This window comes from Lates calcarifer, unplaced genomic scaffold, assembly GCF_001640805.2.
Source record: "Lates calcarifer isolate ASB-BC8 unplaced genomic scaffold, TLL_Latcal_v3 _unitig_950_quiver_259, whole genome shotgun sequence".
NCBI classification, from domain to species: Eukaryota; Metazoa; Chordata; class Actinopteri; family Centropomidae; genus Lates; species Lates calcarifer.
The window spans coordinates 1,240,660-1,262,453 of record NW_026118117.1 but is presented as its reverse complement, the minus strand read 5'-3'; the positions used below and the strand labels follow the sequence as shown (position 1 = coordinate 1,262,453).

The following is a 21,794-nucleotide window of genomic DNA, read 5'->3' as shown; positions in this document are numbered from 1 at the left end:
ATCCTGCTCAGTTTGTCACGAAGCATGGGGGGCTGGATGGTATTAAAGGCACTGGAGAAGTCCAAGAAGAGAATCCTCACTGTGCCGCTTCCCTTATCCAGGTGGGAGTGGGCTCTGTGTAGCAGGTAGAGGATGGCATCCTCCACCCCAACACCTTGCTGGTAAGCAAACTGCAGGCGGTCCTGGGCATGTTGCACCTGGGGTCTGAGGAGGCTAAGGAAGAGCCGCTCCAACGTCTTCATCAGGTGTGAAGTGAGTGCCACCGGTCGGAAGTCATTCAGCTCGCTGGGCCGGTTCTTCTTCGGAACTGGAACGATGCAGGATGTCTTCCAGAGGGTGGGCACTCTCCCTAGCTGCAGGCTAAGGTTGAAGATCCGTTGTAGTGGTTCCCCCAGTTCTGTAGCGCATGTCTTCAGCAGTCTTGGACACACTTTGTCCGGGCCTGCTGCTTTCCTGGGCCGGAGCTTCCTCAGCTGTCCTCTGACCTGGTCTGTGGTGATATGAGGCGGAGACTGTGATGGGGTGGGGGAGGAGGAGGGGGGTGTTGTGGTGTCTGTGGGGAGGTGTGTAGAGGGAAGAAGGAGAGATGGCTGCGGTGAGGGTGGGGGTGGGGGGGACAAGGGCTGGTTGAACCTGTTGAAGAAGTCATTCAGTTCGTTCGCCCTCTCCATTGTCCCCCCTATGGCTCTGGTCTTTGTGTTGTGACCTGAGATGGTCTTCACACCTTGCCAGACCTCCCTCATGTTGTTTTCCCTCAGCTTCTGCTCCACCTTTCTCCTGTAGCTGTCCTTAGCTTCCCTCACACAATGTTTCACCTCCTGCTGTGCTGCCTTCATGGCCTCCCTGTCTCTGCTCCTGAAGGCAGCCTTCTTCCTGTTGAGGACAGCCTTGACTTCCCGCGTTACCCATGGCTTGTTGTTAGGGTAACAGCGGACTGTCTTGACAGGGGAGACCACATCTACACAGAAATTCAGGTACTCTGTCAGACAGTGTGTCATCCCCTCAATGTCCTCATCATGCGGGTTGATCAGCACATCCCAGACCGTGGTGTGGACCATATTCAGACTGTCGGATGCTGTCAGCTAGCTTAGCTTAGCTACTGGCTTTTACATGAACATAATTTGTACCGGGGCTTTAATGCCCCAAAACATTTAATGGTTGAATGAGTTGAAACATCACATCAGCCTGGACTTCATCTTTCCTCTTAATGAAACAGTTTACATGTGACAAGAGAATTTATTTATTTATTTTTATATTAAAGAATAACAAAGCAAAGCTTCAACAACCTCACATTCAACAGACTGACACAACAATGGAGAATGACACCAATAAGTAAGTAATGGACTTTATTTTTCTCCAAAACATGCACATGATGTAGACAGTGTGAATGGGTGAAAACAACATTTTGTCATCAGTTACAAAGCTAAGGGATGGTCATAGTCATTGGTGAGAGCTGATGTTGTCATTGTGATAGCACCACAATCACAAAAACACACTACAACCATCAGGTGCTTTCAAACCAAACTAGAGGAAAACTGTCAGTGCCATCATTTTTCATCCCGTATCCATCAATCATCTCCTCCACTGAACACTTTGTTGCGTCTCTTACAGCGAATCAGATGTTTGTTTCATAAAGTACCATCACTAGTTGCTCAGTGAATCAGGCTTTCCAGGAAATTCTGTCTCTGAAGCAGGTTTGGTTAGTCCACCACTTTGGTCCAGACTGAAACATCTCAACAACTACTTGATGAATTGCCATAAAAAATTGATGGTGCCCAAATGATGAACCTTACTGACATTGGTGATCACCTACGTTTTCATGTGGTACAACCAGCAGGTCAAATTTTCACTTATTCAGTGGAATGTCTTAAAATGTAAAATGCAGCATTGCGGCAATGCGTCATTCATGGTTTCCAGATGATGTATCCTACTAACTTTAGTGATTGTCTCTTTTGCCTCCACTTTGTTGAAAGATTAAAAGGTTTTTTTTTTTAAACTATTGGGGGATTCATGTTTATATTATTAGAACTCTGGCCATCATCAGATCAAAATTTGATTTGTCCAATACTTAAAATAATTAAAATCAAATACTTGCAATTGGTATGACATTCCCAGCCTCAGCTGTACTTGGTGTTTACTAGTAATTAGTTGTTAGCAGGAGGGCTGGAGCCTATCCCAGCTGACATTGGGCGTGAGGCAGGGTACACCCTGTACAGATCGCCAGAAATACTAATAGTAAAATAAGTAAGAGACAATCAGTCAACACAATCAACACTTCCTCCATATGAATGTTATTATGTCACTTGTACAAACCAAGTAAAGTAGTATAATTCAACTGATCCTCAGTCAGATTAGAAACTTATCTTATTTTGGGGCCAATTTTATACATCAAATTTGTCTTTGACATAACAGACAATCATAGTTTTGTCTTTACATTTATTGTGAAGTGATGTGATCTGTGCATGATGTTTCAGGTCTGTGTTTGAAAGTAATGCAGTGGCTGTTCTTAAACCAGATTTGTCTGTGTTGGCTTAATTAATGAAAAAGCTTTTCCTCAGTTCAGTTTGTTTGCAGCAATTCAAGACAGGCTTTTCAAAAAAAGCCTTCCCTCTCAGAGGATTCTTTATGGAACACCAATCTGAATTATTCATCTCGCTGCACTTTCTTTCCAAAACAAAGAAAGAAAACAGCAGCATGGCGCAGACATGAATAGAGAGGATGTGACTGTGATTAATCTAAGGCCAAAAAGACAGTGCAGAAGACAGGATGGTGCTCTTGTTGTTCTTACTCAAGTGCAGACTTATATGTAGAGCCACACAGTGTGGACTGGCTATCATCTGCTTATTCAACATTACAAGGTACAAAAACATGGTGAGTGTCTGCATTTTAAATGAACAAATGCTCCAATAATCCTTCACGTCACACGCTTTCACTCTCTCTCACACACACACTCATTTCATATGAAATAAATAGCAATATGTACAGGACCCCCTCAAGAAGGCAGGAAACCCAGGGTAAGAACACAAAAACATATCTACACACAATACATAATGTAAACAACCAATAAAATGGTTAGCCCTGTCCTGTTAAAATGAAATAAAAACCATAAACCATGAAATGTAAGTTGCACAAGGATTCCAGCATTAATCAAGCTATATCAGACCTAGAAAAATACCAGATACAAGGCATTTTATAACAATGTACAGGTGGTTAGTGTATTCCCGGACGTTACATTGCTGTGGTAAAATCTCCACAGTCAGATCAGCAGTCTGAAATCCTTATGACTGAGTTAAAAGTCACGGGATGATCTCCCATGATGAGCCTGGAGAGAAAGATATGATCCAGCCTTTCTTACTCCGGCAGCCTGTCTTTCCTGGCACAGTAGTCATCACCCTCCCATCACTATTTCACTCCTGAAGTCCCAACAAAATGAATTGCAAAGTTATTTGTCAGACAAAGTGTAATAGAAGGCAAAGGCAGTAAGTAGCAAAGTCAAGCTGTCTTAATTAGAGACAACAGAATCTTCTTTTTTGTCTCCCTTGACAGCCTTCTTAAACAGTAAGGACAGGTAGAAGGGAATATTAAAGTTACAGTGGTAAGATTGGAAATAATTACCCAAACAATCATTCATCATAATCACCAGCAATCATGTTGGTGTGCCACAAGAAAATCTAGGCTGTGTATTAAGAGTATCACTGATACAAGGGTCAGACATAGCTCTTGATCTTGATCATAGAGTTGAACAATACAGCTTTTATGGGAAGACTTTGACCTTCAGGAATACAAATAATGCAACACCACATTGTGAATGATGATGTTAGTGACAGATAATTCTGATATCTTACAGTCTGGGTCTCAGTTTTATACTTCAAGAACCATATCTAACATTGTATCATTTTAACCTTGTACATAATGGGATGTTGGAACACAGCAACAGAGCAAAAGAAATGAGTAATCAGTTTAACCAGGTTATGAAAACCACATTGTGTGGAGGTAAAACCAAAAGTGAAACCACCTGAATTGTTACTAATAACTCCTCATTTGACAGTGTGGACACCTAAAGGGCCAAAAACTAAGACCAGAGCCAAGCCCTCCCCCATGTCTTTTACACCGAACCCAACTGGTTTGACCCATCAAATTTGAGCCAACCCAGGACCCAAAGCTCCATGCTAATGCATTGGCTGGACAAGGTTTATCTTCTTAAAACACATCCAGATGATGAATTTATTGAAAATAACAGACTCAAGTCCCAAACATTAAGTAACAAAACAGCCCCAACTTGACCCTGACTGAAAATGTTAAGTTCAGGTTTCACAACTTTACACTGTCACAAGTATTACACTGTATTACACTAGTATATAGTAAGTATTACACTGTCACAAGTCTCTTCCAAATAGGTTCGTTTAAAGCCTGTCTGACTTCTTTTGAGCATTGTTGCCATGTTCCCAAATCTTATTATTTAACTCACTGGTATTATTATTATTAAAGGATGTTATTAGGAAGTATTATTATGGAAAGGATGGCCAAAACTCTGAAAATGAGACCCGTATTGTGATAAGCTAGAATTATCCCCCAAGACCATCTGTTAAGACACCCAAAGTGATGTGATTTCTGGAAGTAAAGTCCCATGTATCCTGTATCCTGACCCTCAAGAGTTAAACTAAGTGGAAAACAAAAAGGTGTGAAATAGGCCATATATGTGAGGTAAAAGAAATCTTTACTAAACAGGCCAACAGAGGGATTTCTTTTCCAGGGTTCATTGTTTCCCTCTTGAATGGTTCATGTGCTGCTCTGGCATGACCATTGGGAAAAAATGAAACCTTTATTTAACCATGATGTGTCTGTGGCCCAACGGGACAATTCCATGCTTAATTTCTGACCTAATGTCACACATCTTATAGGCAATTTGAAGCTCACTGAGGACCTCTGTAAGCCCCTCTATTTCAAGTACTGCTCAGGTGTGAACCCTAACTCTGTTTCATTTCCACCTCTGCCCTTTCGAGAGTTTGTGCACACCAATGAGAGTCAGTCATTTCATTATTTAGGGGGTTGTCACTAAAATAGAAGAGGAAACTTAATATCTGGCACTCAAGGGGACAATTATAAAGACACTGAATATCAGCTATTGTGAGGTCCTATCCTAATGAATCATCAGTATGAGTTAAAAAAAAAAATCCATATCTGTTAAATTCTACACTTTAAGCCCCTCTTCAACTTTTAAACCTCGAATAACAGCAAAATAACAGGGGTGTGCAAATATAGCTCAACAGAAGCATGTGGCTACAAGGAGGAGTAATAGGATACATCCCAGAGAAAGTCTGAAACTGTATGGGTAAAGATCCAGATCAGTACAGGAGCCAATCCATACAAATGAATCTAATCATTGTTTCATTCTACAGTTCAGAGTGGTTCAAAACCTCAGTACAACAAACTGATCCAGTAACTGCAAAATCACATCAGTTACCAGCAAAATCAAAAGGCATCAATCCAGATGTGGATACAGTGAAATTATCAAGTGATCTTCATACAAGTGTGTCAGCTGGCACTAGTACACTGGGAATTTTCCACTTGAGAATTCTAGGTGTAGTTCCAATGATAGCACAGTCCATGTGGTGCTATTAAGGCACCATGCAGCCCCGGTCCATGCAGTGTTAATCTAATACACTGGGCTTATTGATGTTGATCCCCTGTTAGCCATGCAGACCTTCTGAACTCTTGGGGTGAAACCATCAGATCCAGCATTGCTAGTCCTACTGTATACACAAATCTAAAAAATATTGGAAATTTGACCAAAAGTTGGATTCTGCCCTAAAAAAAAACTACCAAACAGACTAGTTTCTATGATATGTCATCCAACCCATTACAAATATGTTTATACATGTCCTTAATGGCCATGTTCGAGGGTGGGGTGAAAACCCTGCTTTATGTTTGTAGTCTTGACACAATGAATCATCAATCACACAGATAATAACACACACTTGGACAGTCCCTCCTTAAAGGCTTACATAATGTGGCTCTAGGTTTCACTGCAGACCCAAGTATCCTGGGGCAAGATACTGAATCCAAAATTGTCCCCAGTGCCATACAATTGGTGTGTGAATGTGTTTGCACGTGTTAGAGCACTCTAAACATACAACAAGTGCTGTATGACTGTGTGTGTGAATGGGTAGATGTAACCAATAGTGTAAAGCACTTCGAGTTGTCGATATGACTGGAGGAGTACAGTCCATTTACATGAAAACTGTCAAAAATTACTTTCAATGAGCATTTCTTTTAAGGAAATTCCTATTTTCTCTATAATAGGAACCACATTATATAGTTCTATGCATTAAATTTCCTGGTAAAATTATTAGGCAATTATAAGGAGTTTATGGACGGTTGATTGACTGGTTTTAAAAAAATATATATATATTTAGACATACACTGCTATTTTCATATCCTCCTAACAAATTGTATGTAATGTCACATAAGGGAGAGTTGCTAGGCTAGTCCAGTTTTAATAAAAACAAGAATGGATCCAAGTGTTAGTTTTGACACAAACAGAGTTGAAAATAGATATTTATGTGCATATGAATATGAGAAATTGAGCTGTGGTATGATGTGGGGAGAACTAGGTAGGTGACTGACCAGTATTGGCCAATGAAAGCAAATGCTGTGTTGTTACACTCCACAATTTTGTAACATGTGCTATCAGTTGTATTGCATGCCGCCAAACATCTACTATTGAATCATAGGTTCAACTAAACAGATAAATTCATTAAAAAATTTCCCACAAACTATTGATGAAGGTTTTTCACCCTGCCCTCTGGAGTGGCCATTCAGAACACACATAAACACCCCTGTTTTTAGATGGGGTCGGACAACACTGAATACAGCCTAGGTGATTTAAAGCATACTGAGAGCACTGAGTCCTGTCTTTAATCAATAGGCAATATATGACAAATCTGCCTGAGTGTGGAAAAAACATCAAATATGCCCTCTCTACTGTGGAACTCTGGGAGCTGCAGTTGTGTAAGGAGGCCCAATCGCCTTGCAGTCTTTTGCAGAATTGTGTTTATTCTTTCTGCCTTCTGCATTCAAGATAGTCTGTGTTAGTCCTGCCATCAACATGTCCTGTGAGGTGTAACGTTGGCCTGTAAAACAAACACAAGACGGGAGAATGTGTGTTTATTTGTGAACTGTGTGTGCTTGCATGCATGGGGCAATGTGTGTGCATCTTTCTCAATGTTCGCATCCTGTTCTTTGTGTGTGAGCGTGGGTGTATGTCACTGTCCAGGGTAGGTGGGATAGCGTGTCGGGGAGTGTGAGTGTATGTGCGGCTGGGATTGTGCATGTGTGTTTGCCAGGGGCAGCGTGGCATGGCGGTCAGGAGGCAAGTGGGTAGACAGCAGGTCGTCTTCTGAAGCATCACCTAGAGACAAAGCAGGAACACAGCTGTTACTGCAGCACAAAACAGATACCAGGCTAACTATTTCCCCCTATCTTCAATCTTAATGCTAAGCTATGCTAAGCGTGTTCTGACTCCAGCTTTGTACTTAAACACACAGATATGAGACTTCTCAGCTGACTTTCATTAAAAATCCAATTAAGTGGCCATGCACTATATCTATGAGATACAATATAATGCTTACATAAGAAAAAAATAGGTAAAAAGGCTGGTGTGTGGCCTACCAGCGCCAGGATCCATGCTGGTCTGGTTTCCAGTGATATGGTGCCAATAGGCAGATCGGGGCAGGATGGCAGTGGGGGTGCAGGGGTAGGAGCCAGGCTCCGAACCTTTTGACATTAACTGGGATTCATATACACACATCATGAGAATCTCAAGAAAGAACTACACTGAACAACATTGACAGAGATTTTTGTGATTTCCTATTCCTGCACGACTTAAAGTATTATTACAGGGAGCTTAATAAATAATCAGGCATCTAGGATCTTTGGTAGGAAGCTCTTCAACTGGATGAGGTGTTATCATTCAGAGAGGAGAGGGTGCAAATGCATCATCAGGGGAATTACTCACTTACCTACACTGTAACAATCTGGGTGGTCTTACTGCAGTATTAAGACTCATTATTCAGAGATTGTTTTTACTCCACAGTGAGACTGTTTACTACACAGAAACTAAATGGTGCTCATGAACAATTTGTTTTACTGACTATTTTAATATGCTATATCTTCATTTTTTTATTTTATGTTTTAATAAAAAAGCAGAAGCTTTTCACTGCATTTGTGAATAATCCTTCCAATCTACATCAACCTATTTCAGGCTGTAAAAATTGCTATTGGGCCCCTGTTGACAACAACTAACACCACCTGATAAATATAAGTCCAACATTCACTCCCCATTTTTCACTATCTTGGTCTCTACCAACTCCTGACAGTAACTTCTGTGTTTTTGGCTGCTAAATCCTCCACTATTTGCACCAGCTTTTTTGTTTCCTGTTCCTGTTTTGACATCAGCATCATTATCAAATTCTGTAGAGCTCCTTTCAAATGACAAATTTTCTTTTTGTCCATTGTCATAAAAACATAAAATTATTGACAAATGCAGCTTTAACTTTATTCACAGATATGCACAACAATAGAGTGGTACAGGAATGAGTCCTAAACCTGGAAGTAAGTTGGGGGGGGGGGGGTTAAATACCTGAAATAAGGTCTGTGTTTTTAACACAAGCTCTCAAGACATTGCAATGTGTCTGCACTCTCACCCTGCTGTTTTTCTCCATCTCCAGCAGGACTTTCTTGTGCTGCTCAGCAATGGCCAGTGTAGAAGAGTGAACCCTCTGGTAGATCTGCTCTCCCTCTCTGGTCTGGAAGGTGTAGAGGCCTTCACCACTGTCACACATCCTACACACAACAGGAACTCAGTATGAAGCTGGAGTACAGAACAGCATGGGCTGGCCAGTACAGCATGATGGAGGATTTTACTCAACATCCTAGGGATCCATAGTAAGGCCTGCCCGACTGTGCCTTCATGACTCCATACTACAAGTGACAAATTAGTGTGGGATTTCAGGGGGTGGTTCAGTGTCTTTTTATCTGAATGCTTTTTCATTCTGACAGGAAAACACATTTGATGAAAGACACAGAGTTAATTACAGTTTTAAAGCCATTCCACACCATGTCTAAACCAAAATCACTGGGATCCCACTGGGACTAGATTTATTTCTCTAGGGGAGGTCTGGTGATTTTAACATTACCTCTTCTGGTTAGTGATTTTAATTCCATTTAAACTGTGTATGTGGGTAATTTTTCACACCATAAAACAATAATAATTCCAGCCACAATATTTTTCCTGTGAACTAGCTGCTCCTCCAGTCAACCTTAAGTGTATCGCTTCTCCACATTCAATTCAATTCAATTCAATTCAGTTTTATTTATATAGCGCCATTTCACAACAAAAGTCGTCTCAAGGCACTTTTCATATAGAGCAGGTCTAGACCGTACTCTTTAAAATAGGTATTTACAGAGAGAGACCCAACAGATCCACCATGAGCAGCACTAGGAGACAGTGACAAGGAAAAACTTCCTTTTAAGAGGCAGAAACCTCGAGCAGAACCGGACTCAGGGTGGGCGGCCATCTGCCTCGACCGGTTGGGTTAAAAAGGGGGGGGGGGCTCAGCACATCATGGGAGATCTCCCAGCAGTCTAGGCCTATAGCAGCATAACTAAGGGATGGTTCAAGCCTGAGCCAACCCTAACTATAAGCTTTATCAAAGAGGAAATTTTTAAGCCGACTCTTAAAGGTACAGAGGGTGTCTGCCTCCCGGACCAAAACTGGGAGAAGGTTCCACAGTAGAGGAGCCTGATAACTGAAGGCTCTGCCTCCCATTCTACTCTTGGAAACTCTGGGAACCACCAGTAAACCAGCATTTTGGGAGCGCAGAGTCCTGGTGGGATTGTAGGGGACTATGAGATCTTTAAGGTAAGATGGAGCCTGACCATTAAGGGCTTTGTACGTAAGGAGGAGGATTTTGAATTCTACTCTGGATTTGACTGGGAGCCAATGTAGAGAGGTTAACACAGGAGAAATATGGTCTCTTTTCCTAGTTCCTGTCAGTAATCGTGCTGCAGCATTTTGAATCAGCTGCAGAGTCTTTAGAGACTTGTTGGGGCAGCCTGATAATAATGAATTACAGTAGTCCAGCCTAGAAGTAACAAATGGTTGGACTAGTTTTTCTGCATCTTTTTGAAACAGAAAATGTCTAATTTAGGTGATATTACACAGGTGAAAGAAGGCAGTCCTAGAAGTTTGTTTTATATGTGAGTTAAAGGACATATCCTGATCAAAGGTGACTCCCAGATTCTTTACAGTGGAGCTGGGAGCCAGGGCAATGCCGTCTAATGGAACTACATCATTAGAAAGTTTATTTCTGATGTGTTCAGGACCAAGTACAATGACTTCAGTTTTATCTGAGTTCAGTAGTAAAAAGTTGCTTGTCATCCAAGTTTTAATGTCCCTAAGACAAGCCTGGAGTTTGGCTAGATGATTGGTTTAGTTAGGCTTCATTGACAGATAAAGCTGTGTTTCATCTGCATAACAATGGAAATTTATGGAGTGTTTCCTGATGATATTGCCCAAGGGAAGCATATACAGAGTGAAGAGGACTGGTCCAAGAACTGACCCTTGTGGAACTCCATGTCTAACTTTTGTGTACATGGAGGAGCAGTTGTTAACATGTACAAACTGAAGCCTATCAGATAGATAGGACTTAAACCAGTTTAGTGCCGTTCCTTTAATACCAATAAAGTGCTCCAGTCTCTGTAAAAGGATGTGATGGTCAATCGTATCAAAAGCAGCACTGAGATCTAACAAGACAAGTACAGAAACAAGTCCGTTGTCTGATGTGATCAGGAGGTCGTTAACTTTTACAAGTGCTGTCTCTGTGCTGTGATACAGCCTAAATCCTGACTGAAAAACCTCAAATAAACTATTATCCTGTAGAAAGTCGCACAACTGTTTTGCAACTTTCTCTAGGATCTTAGAAAGAAAGGGGAGGTTAGATATAGGTCTGTAATTGGCTAATACGTCTGGATATAGAGTGGGCTTTTTTTTAGGAGAGGTTTAATTACAGCTCTTTTATACGACTGCAGCATATAACCTGTTACCAAGGACAGATTTAACATATCTAATACAGGACTGCCTAGTTGGGACGGGGTCTAGGAGACAAGTTGAAGGTTTAGATGCATAAAGACCATAAAGACCTGCTTGCACTTCTACCTTGTTATCATCTCAGTGTAAATATAACTCTTATGTGAAAATGGACAAGGTCAAAAATATTTTTTGCTAATGTAACAGACAACACTAACATGTAGGTCTATTTAGGAACCCAGAAAAAATGAACAGCATCAGGTTAGCAAGACCAAGTAAAAGTTTATCAAATGTGCGGTGATGTCAGCTACAGGTATGTACTGCTAGTCTCTGCTGAATCTCATATTTAGCCTATATATGTGTGCATTTTGTTTAATTGTCATCTTTAAAATTATGCTGAATTAGCTATTAGTGGTTCCTGTTTGCCGTGTGGGATATACAGAAAATTGGATTACTTTGATACTGAAGATGATTTTCAGCCAAGTTCTGCAGCCTCATTTTTCTCTGATTTCAAAGTGGATTTAGGAAGGTTGTGTTCAGAGTTATGATTCTGAGAAGTACCTTTGCCTCTCCTTCAACTCTCTGCTGCCTGCGCCCTTTCAGACTTTTGTATGTCTCTTTTGTCTTTTTCCATCTGAACATTCATGTCTGTTAAAGGCCATATCCTGTCATTTCACCAGGGTTAAAATTCAGTTAAATGACAAAGGAGCACAGTGAATAGTATGTATAGTAACAGTATGGATTCATATCCCATAAACATGTTACTAACTCAATATGTCCCCTTTCCTGTAGTATTGTGCTCTTCCGTCTCTCTCTCCTCTTCTGTCTCTTTCTGCAGGTATTTCTTCCTCTGGAGCTGTAGAGTCTGATCTGTGATGACAAGTCTCCAGCTGCTCCTACAACTCCACTCAACACCTGCTGCTATAATTAGAAATGACTTACACTGCTATTAGTTGTATTGCTGTGTTAGCAGTTAATACTTTAATTATCACTACTATCATTACTACTGCTGTATTACTGGCCTCACCTTACATCTGATATGGAACCTGTGTTATGCTATGTTCTTCTCCCACTATTCTCTAGTCTCTCTCTATTAGGTTTTAGTTAATGCACATTATTGTGTCCATATAGTGCCAGCCAGTAACTAGCCAGTAACAAATGTTAGTATAATGAAATGAAATGGAAGTAAACTACCTATAAATGAATATATTGCAAATAAGACTTCATGACAGTGATGCAGTGCAACATAGCCACAGCCAGAGGGCTCTCCTGCTATTTTGGTTTGTCTCAGGTCTCACACACAAACACACACACCATTATCTGCATGTTGACCCAATCATAGCTCGTCAGGTTTTATCAAAGAGGAGGAGATAAGGGGGTCTGGCCTAGCATTGATTCACTGTCTAATCTCTTCAATCAATCTCTTCATGGGGCTCAGCCCAACACAACCAACCTGTTGTGTGTTATGTGTGTGTGTGTGTGTGTGAGAGAAAGAGAGAGAGAGATAGAGAGAGGTATCCTTGGACTGACCGTAACCTGACTGACAAGTGTGCACACAAACACTGTGGTTGTGAGTTCCAATAAAGGTTGAGTTTTTCATGCTAAATACACACTACTTTAATGTGCATTGTTCCTACCTTGACAGTGACTATTTATGTGTGTCGCAACCTATGATGTATGTAACCTGTATTTATCTGGGGACAATCAGTGTGCAAATGTCACCCCCTTCCTTCCCCAAGCCATCCCATTCATGGTCTCACCTTCCAGCTTCGAAGGTAAAGCGGGTGGCGTCACGTCCATAGCGCCGCAGGGAGCAGAGTGGCCAGGTGACCAGCTTGGTGCGAGGGTTGTGAATGTCCCACAGGTAGATGTTCTCATGAGTTATCTGCATCATGCACTCCCCGTAGATGTCCAGGTTGGGACAGGGGAGGAGGAACACGTTGAAACGCTCTTAGGAGGCAAAGAATGACAATCTATTATTGTCATATTTATTTGTCATTGTTTTAGTATGTTAGTGAGACAAAAAATCACTGTTTTTGCTGAAGTCCTCAACATAAGTCTTTGGGAGGGCAGGTCTCACTGAACCACAAGTCTGAGTCAAGTCTCAAGTACTCTACTGGCTCTTTCTATTACTGTACTTGATGGTAACATTTGAAGAACTTGTTATAGTATTTTATCAGCAATAAAAGATGTCTTTGTTAATAGCATCCATGAGACTTATTGTTGTTGTTCAGGTTTTACTGCCCAGTACAGCAGTAGACACCTATTTAGCTTAGAACCTGGACATAAAAACCCCACAAACTTGTTTCATCTTGTTAGAAAGACAATGATAGAAACCCCCTTGTGTATATACCATGGAGAGTATAAAGCACTTTATAAACTTGCACTAAATTCCAGAAATTGTTTCAAGCAAGTCAGTTTGTTATGTCCTTAGTGGGAATGTCCAATTTAACTGCAGTCCTTGTCATAAGGAGCTCCATTTTACCAAGAGTGAATGCAGACAGAGAGATTTCTCCTCTGTAGTTCGTTTCAAGCTTCAGGAGCAGCAACGAGTACAGGATCCCTCATTGGCTTCCCACTTACCAAAACTATCAACTGTGTTTGATGGGGTGCTAATCTGAGCTGGAATCCCCACACTAAACCACAGGTCAGAAGTGGTGGCAGTAGAAGCTTTCGAAAAACCACTGAAATGGAAACTTCTACTCTGCAAGTTTGGTTTTGTTGTGTTTGTGTGTGTATGAATTACCTGTGTGTTCACACTGCACCCCAGCAGCCAGCAAGTCAGGCTCTCCCATACTGATATCATTGAGCCGCATGCCCAGACACTCAATTGACAGTGTCTTGAACCAGTCTTCTGCCTCCAGCTCTGTAGAGTGAAGAGGGTGTTAATGTTAATACCTACTGATTATTAACATTTAAAAAATTATAATTTCGGTCACATCTCATATTGATCCGCCCGGATACACTAAGATTTCAGACACTACAAACACAAGGACTGAACCCCTAAAAGAGTCCCTTCTGTCAGCTGGTCCTGAGACACCCAATACTGTTCAACCTGAGACCAGCACTGCTTTCTGACCACTGATGTGAACCAAATTATTAAATTAAAACTGGACAAAGTAGTAGTGTTTTGCAGTGTGGTGAAGTGTTGAGGGTATGTTTAGGGTTCAGCTCCTGACAATATTGAGCTATGAAACTGAAGGTGAACTTATTTGTGTGTGTGTGTGTGTGTGTCTATACATTACCTGATTCACAGGTGAAGGTGCGTGACGTGTCATCTGTAAACACAATGGCCACAGCCTGTCGCTTGGTATCCCGAGGCAACCGAGTGACATTCTTGACGTTGCTAATCTCTGTCACCTAGGCAACAGTTTGAGGTTAAAATAAAGTGGAAATCAGGGTGATGAACCAGATATTGATTGTTGAGGTTTAGAGGATGATCAAATCTGCCGGTTCACTGATACTGATACTTTTATTCTTAGGTTACATATAATACATATATTATCATTCTGTTTTCAAATTATCACATTCAACATGTCTTGAGGTGGAAAAAAGTATTCTGGAAGTAAAAGTCTTGATCATTTTCCTCACTGACAGTGTTAGGTGACTCACAGGATTTGGAGAAACTCAAATTTGCACAAATAATACAAGGTAAGAAGATTTTCATCACATCCAGTCTGAACACACCTTAATAATTTATCAGATTCCAAAAATATTAATCTGAGAAGGTTGAACCAAATCTTGGTTTGTACGGACTAACACTATTGTTAGTGAAATAAAAAAAGACAGTCAGGTGAAGGAGAGGTGATGATGATGACAAATGACAGATGAGTGAGTTCAATGAGAGAGAGAGAGAGTGTGTGTGTGTGTGTGACTAAAAGGAGAGTAAGAAGGACTCACTGAGCTCAGAGGTAAAAGAATCAGGCTGATGGCTTTCATCTCTGTTAGTGTGTGTGTGTGTCTGTCAACTCTTTATGTTTGGTTTTCCCTCACACATATGCACACACTCACTCACCTTAGGACAAGCTCTGATGTAGGCAGACTTCTCATCGGGGTATTTCTCCAGTCGACGAGGTCCTTTACTGGATGACTTCTTAAAAACCAACCAGCAACGCCGATAGATCTGTAATCCACATGCACACACACAGACACACACACAGACACACACACACACACACACAGACACACACACACACACACACACAGACAGACAGACAGACACACACACACACACACACACACACACACACAGGGATAGGATCAAACAATAAGTCAGGGACATGTCCCAACACTTTACAAAATCCTATTTTTGCTCCCTTCATTTTATAGTTTCAGGTTAATTTTGTTGATATACTAATGTGAGTCACCTTCCATTATTACCATGCACTCAAAGCAATAGGCTTAATTAACAAGCAACAGTAAGTGTCTAAGGGAAAATGAGGTCTTGCTTCTCAGGCTACAGGCTGTCCTACCTAATTGCTGGATGTTGTTGGGGCAGTATATAGTATAAGAATATCTGCTGACACATGTCATGAGTGAAACAAGATTTCATGAACTACAATTTTTGGTTTAAATTTCCGTCCATCCATTATCTATATGGCTTATCTGTTAAGGGTCGCAGGGGGCTGGAGCCTATCCCAGCTGACATTGGGAAATGAGACAATTAGTAACTGGCAGAACCCAACACCCTGAGATTTGTAATGTGACTGGTTGTCATCCTCTTCATCTCCTTCACAGTGTAAAACACAGCCATGGATGCATGCAAAAGGGAGAACTGGCAATAAATTTCCCAAACAACCAATTGAGCAACTAGAGATTGGATTTGCCCTCGATCTCTGTCTGATGACCTGGATAACCTCTCATCTTCACAGGGAACGCTAAGGACAGAGAATAAATCAGAAAGTAGACTGGGCCTCAAACTTTAATTGTGGGTCACTTTGCTCTGAAAGATGAGGGGTGTGCAGTAAAAATGCCAAAGTACTCTGTTTGGTCTCTGTCACTACAGAAGGAATCCTGTATGTTGTGGCTGCACATCCAACTGTGAAAAACATCATTACAACGATGTTGTAAAGCAGCAGTCTAAAATTCTGAAACGCGACTTTATTGACCTGCTGAACACACTCAGCTCACTGAATGCTGAGATGTTTAATAGCGGTTCTCTACTCCCAGTCAGAGGAGGAGCTGAGGGATTCGGCAGATTGTTGGTACTGAACATGTGGCTCTTAACTGAATGTACCATCCATTGTTTTTCTTCCTGCATCACCCAACTGTCCCTGCTGCAAAGTAAAAGAGAGCCACCCCAGCCCCCACCTTTGATCATGAGAAACATTAGAGCATCTACAGAGGATGCTATACCCCGTCACCTGCCTATGAAGACTCACCCTCTTCACTCTCCGGATCACTGTTCCCCTCCAGGTTCCACAGTTGTGTGGGGCACACAACTTTTAACACATTAAACCTAACTTTATTAAACACCAGGTCTTTAGCAGGTTAAACATTTTTCATCAATTACTTTATTATCATGCAAAATCTTGATTTGATGTTTTTGGCGCCGCGGATGGCTGCCTCAGTGTGTTGGTGCGCGTTGTGTTTTGTTAGTTCGTTAATTCAGTGTTGTGTGGAAGTACCGGTTGCTCTTTCACTAGAGAAGAGCTCATGGACATAGGGCCACCACCCCTGTGGATTTAATACCCACTTTCATCACTACATCTGTGGAATTACTGGACATTCTGGTCAAAGGTGGCCTCACCTTTGCACACACAGTGAACAGCCGGAGGCGAGGGAAACGCTTGTGCGTCTCCGCCAACGCGGACATCGCACACAGTTACCTGGAATATTTCTTTCCAACGTGCGGTCACTCAGCAACAAAGTGGATGAACTCATGCTGCTGGTGGGGAAAAACAGAGACTTTTCTCCATCTTCTGTTTTGTGCTTCACTGAAACTTGGCTGTGTGGAGTGATACCGGACTCTGCACTGCAGCTAGCAGGCTTTCAACTCTTCAGAGCGGATCGCGACGCACAACTTTCAGGCAAGACAACACTAACAGTGGCTGGTGTACTGATGTGACAGTGATTCAACAACACTGTTCTACTGATCTGGAGTCTTTTTTCATAAACTGTAAACCCTTCTACTCCCCCCGTGAGTTTGCTTCATTCATACTGGTCGGTGTTTACATCCCACCGCAGGCCAATGTGCAGGAGGCGCAGCGCGCGCTTGCCGACCAGATTGTGTGTGTGGACCGGACAAACCCGAACTCCTTAGTCATTGTCCTTGGTGACTTTAACAAAGGCCCGACCAGAGAGGAGAACATTCTGGATCAGTTACACCACGGTAAGCAACGCTTATCACGACCACGTCATGGTCCACCATTATGCGTGCGCACATTTATGCGTTACGTTAATGCACATCTCTCCGGACAATCACTGTCACGCTCACACATTTACATTCTACACTTTACATTTTAATTATAATTCTATTTATGTTCCTTGTAAATAAAGTTTTTGCTCTTTGTTTACGATCACTGTTCTTTAGCACCGATATACCAAGACAAATTCCTTGTATGTGCAAACTTACTTGGCAATAAAGTCTGATTCTGATTCTGAACTGAAACTTGGTTAGACAGAGGTGCAGGTACAACAGTGCAGCCATCCTTAAGACTTCTTATGGAAAATTTGCTTCATCTGGACAGGTGGCTCTTCAGCTGAATTTCTCTTCTCCAGCTGCATTCCTAAATATATTCAGGTCACCTAAATACTGTGCAACCTTTTTGACAACTTTAGTAAACTGCTGTCTCTAATCTGTATTGACTTTGATTGTGTGGTTATTGTGAATTTAATATCCATGTTGACAAGCCCCAAGACAGGGGCACTAAAGAACTGCGTAGTGTTCTAGAGAACTATGGACTGACACAGCATGTAAGGGAGTCTTCAATTCAATTCAATTCAGTGTTGTTTATATAGTGCTAAATCAGTTTGACATCAAACAAACCCTCCTGTGTCAGCCTCTGAACTTCTATCCACCAAGGCCTGCAGTTAATTTGCCTGCTTCTTCACTGACAAAATTCAGAAAATTAGACACAAAGTCAGTGCCTCCGTATCAGACACAGGAGATGTCTTGCTTCTATGTCCAGTTAAAATCAATTCAAGTAGCATGACACAGTCTGACCCTGTCAACCAGAAAAACTTAGAGGACATTATACAACATCTGAAATTGTCCTTCTGCTCCCTTGATTTTCTGCCCACCAGGCTTTTTCAAAAACGTTTCTGATTGCAGGGTCTCAAATCTTCTACAAAATGTCAACACGTCTCTCAGATGTGTTTTCACAGGCCCTGAAAACTGCCATCATCAACCCAATCTTGTGACAAAAAACAATCTAGACACAAATGAACATTTACATGCTCATGTCAAGTTTCCCGTTTTAAAGTAAAATCACTGAAAAAGCTGTTTTTCAAAAGCTGAACAACTTTCTGGCACTAAACAACTGTTCACAGTCAGGAATGAACAACACCACAACACTGAGACTGCTCTTGTTAAGGTCCACAGTGACATCCACTATAACACAGACAGAGGCAGAACTTCAGTCTTAGTATTACTGGATATCAGTGCTGCATATGACTGGGTGGGAATTTCTGGCACAGTACTAAACTGGCTTGAATCAGGAGCTACTTTGTGTCTATAGATAATTCAAAATCTGAGCTTTTTGGGAGAATCAGGTGTCTCTAAAGGAAACTAAAAATGAGTATACCACTAATGTCACTGGTAATTTTTCTTTGGAAAGGACAACTGTATGAATACAACTACAGAAAGTACTGCTAGTTTGTTTTAAACTTGTCGAATCATCAGTCTGCTTATGTGTGTTCCATTGTTTGACCAGTTTTGGGAAATGGCAAAGGCAATGAATGTCAGCTCCCTAGGAAGGTCACTGAAAAGCCTCAGTGACTTTTGCACCTTCAAAAACTCATATCTGTCAAACTATTGTTTTGCTATAAAGCAGGGAACTGTGAGGTTGCCCGGAGAGCTCAATGAAAGCAGTTTCCAGAAAACACTAAAAAAGTGATCATACCTGCACTAAACTACTGTTTTATGACTCATTTCTGTGCAGTCTGCAGTGTTTCTGTATGTGGTTGTGTTTCCTGTGTTTGGCTGTTTCTTAATTTGCAGCATTGTTTTCAAATGCTATACACCGTTTGTCAAATCGGTGAAGATGTTTCTTTATATGGTTTTGTTTCATCTATTTGCATGCATTTTCTAAGTTACTGTGTGCTGAGCTCTCAGGGCTAGCACAGTGTTTTGTGTTTGTGAGTATAACCCCCAAAAGCTATTGAACTGTTGCCAAACGATGATGATCTACCAACAGCTTTTTGTGCACAAACAGTCCAACCACCCAGTGCAGGAGAGTTTAACAGAGCAGAATCATTCAGAAACACCCCTCTTTACACCTACACCTGGACCATGATCCATAAAAATGATTTTTCTGTCTTCTGTAATCACATTTAGAGACTTGCCTGAGAACACTTTGACACGATTATTGATAGACTAGTTGTGAGGGTTTAGGCATTTGGGATATGTTGTGGGACTTTCCTCTGTAAGAATGACAGAACGGCTGCTCAAGGTGTGAATATCAAAGCATCTAACTTTACTCCCTACCATCTTTCTCATGGTTCAGCCATGACAACAGCAGAATTTGACATTTAGTTGTAAATTTACAGATAATTAGTGCAGTAGCATGCAGAGCTACAACAATAAACCCAAGTAGTGATAAACTGTAGATTCCCTTTAAACCACACTTGCTATTACCGTCAGTAATCACAGGTGTCACCAACCAAACAGGGCTGAGATCCTTAAAATGAGAATTTAAGTGACATCTTAAGGTTTGACTTTACTGTAACATGTAGCTGTTAATGGGGAAATGTGCTCTGTGATATTATCAATGTGATAATTGACTGTTTTTGCGTTCTGTCACTTAATGATCTTCTCTGCTTCTACTTCAGATGGTTTGTTCAGCTGCTCTCAGTTTTGGGTTTTATGTGAATGTGGAGGAGCAGCTGTGATGAAGAAGTGTTCGTGACTCACAGCTCTTTCTGAAAACACTGCATGTCCTCTGGCTGCAATACACTCTGGTCTGTGATGGCTGAGAAAACACCAAAAACGAAGAAAATGAGCTCAGAGGCTCAGAGATGAAATGCTCTCTCTCTCTTTGTACTTGGAATAAGCAAATGTTAAGTGAAGTTATTCATAAAGATAAATATGTATGTGTATCAGACTGGCATACAAAATGAATGAAGGCTAAATGAATTTAGCAGGATGATGGATTTGGAAATGTTTAGAACACTACAGTACTCTTCAGTTAGTAAGATGTGACACGTCTTGACAAATCATTTGCTACCTCTGTTGCATACTGACAGATCAAAATAGTTTCTCACCCTATATACTGCATATGAAAGTATGGAGGACTGTCAAAGAAGAAATAAAAATACACTTTCAATAACACAGCAGTGCTAATGTATCACATTTTATTCTTTTCAATCCTGTGTGTCTCCTTTTTTTATCTACTGCCTGAAATAATTTCATTATTGGATCCACATTGTGACAGTTGAAGTTTGTGGGTTTTTTTTTTTACATTTGAAAACTTCTTGTACTCACATTCAGTCATTACAAGTACAAAACACTATGGAGCCATTTTAGTTGAATCAAATGAGAAATGTGTGATGAAGGAGAAAAATAACCAACCATCAATCAAAATGCCTGTGTATGCATTTAAATCTGTTGCCAACGCAGCACTTCAAGGTTACACTAACATAATTTTCTCACGCTTTCATTTGAGCAGACCCCTCTGGAATTACAGTAACCCGAAACTGTTTCACATCAGTTTCATCTTTGAAGCTGTGAGAGGGGAGCAATTAGCACTTTCTATCTTCCCCCTCCTTCCACCCCCTCCTCTGTCTCCTCTCTTTAACTTCACTTAGCACTCCTCACAGCTAGTTTGTCTGCTGAGACGGGATTACTTCAAACACAGGATGGTGAAGAGATTCAGGGAAAGGAAAAATGAAGAGTACGGGGGTGATAGATGATGGGGAGGATGGACAAAAAGGAGACTGTGCACATGGAAGCAACAAAAACTATGACTTCCAAGAGATGGATGTTTTCTTTTTTTGACACATATTCATCCTTTATCCACATAAAACGTTCCATTAACTGCACCTAAAAGTTTATTAATGCTGTAGTCACTAGAAATGGGTACTGGGCTACAAGAGCAGATATTTTGGCAGAAAACAACTATGATGTCTGTGAACATTTTACTGATATATTCAGTATCAATGTATCTGTGACTTGTCAAATACGTAAATTGGAGTGGGATATAACCCCGTCCCAAAAAGGGCTGAATATGTAAGCCGAGGGAACAGTCATTTAATCATTGTTAACATAAAAATATTGTTTATAGTGGCTCTAGGAAAATGTGGTCAGTGTCACAGTCAGGGCTGGGAACACACAAGAATGAGGACCCAAATATAGACACAACACATAGCCAGCAGGTAAATGCAAAGACAATACACAATCAACTGATGTGAAGTCCAAAAAAGCAAGAATCCAAAAACTCAGGGTAAATGAATACAAATTACCAGAGGAATAGAAGTCAAACCCAAAAGAATCCAAAAACCATGAGATGTCAAAAGAGGATCCACAGGAAACACAAGGTAAGGCCGT

At 41.1% G+C, this 21,794-nt stretch overlaps 1 protein-coding gene across 2 annotated transcripts in view; it reads right to left on the bottom strand.

Moving 5' to 3' along the window:
- Positions 1-1,329: 1,329 nt before the first annotated feature.
- Positions 1,330-21,794, bottom strand: part of dok4 (docking protein 4) — a 58,920-nt gene continuing 38,455 nt past the window's right edge. For both annotated transcript variants that reach the window (XM_018672105.2, XM_018672104.2), the window contains 7 exons: positions 15,105-15,212; positions 14,335-14,449; positions 13,836-13,955; positions 12,850-13,039; positions 8,706-8,844; positions 7,672-7,789; positions 1,330-7,411 (listed from right to left, as the gene is read on the bottom strand). In XM_018672105.2, the coding sequence (XP_018527621.1) occupies positions 7,266-7,411; positions 7,672-7,789; positions 8,706-8,844; positions 12,850-13,039; positions 13,836-13,955; positions 14,335-14,449; positions 15,105-15,212 (936 nt within the window). In that variant the 3' untranslated portion in view covers positions 1,330-7,265. The remainder of the gene's footprint in view (positions 7,412-7,671; positions 7,790-8,705; positions 8,845-12,849; positions 13,040-13,835; positions 13,956-14,334; positions 14,450-15,104; positions 15,213-21,794) is intronic.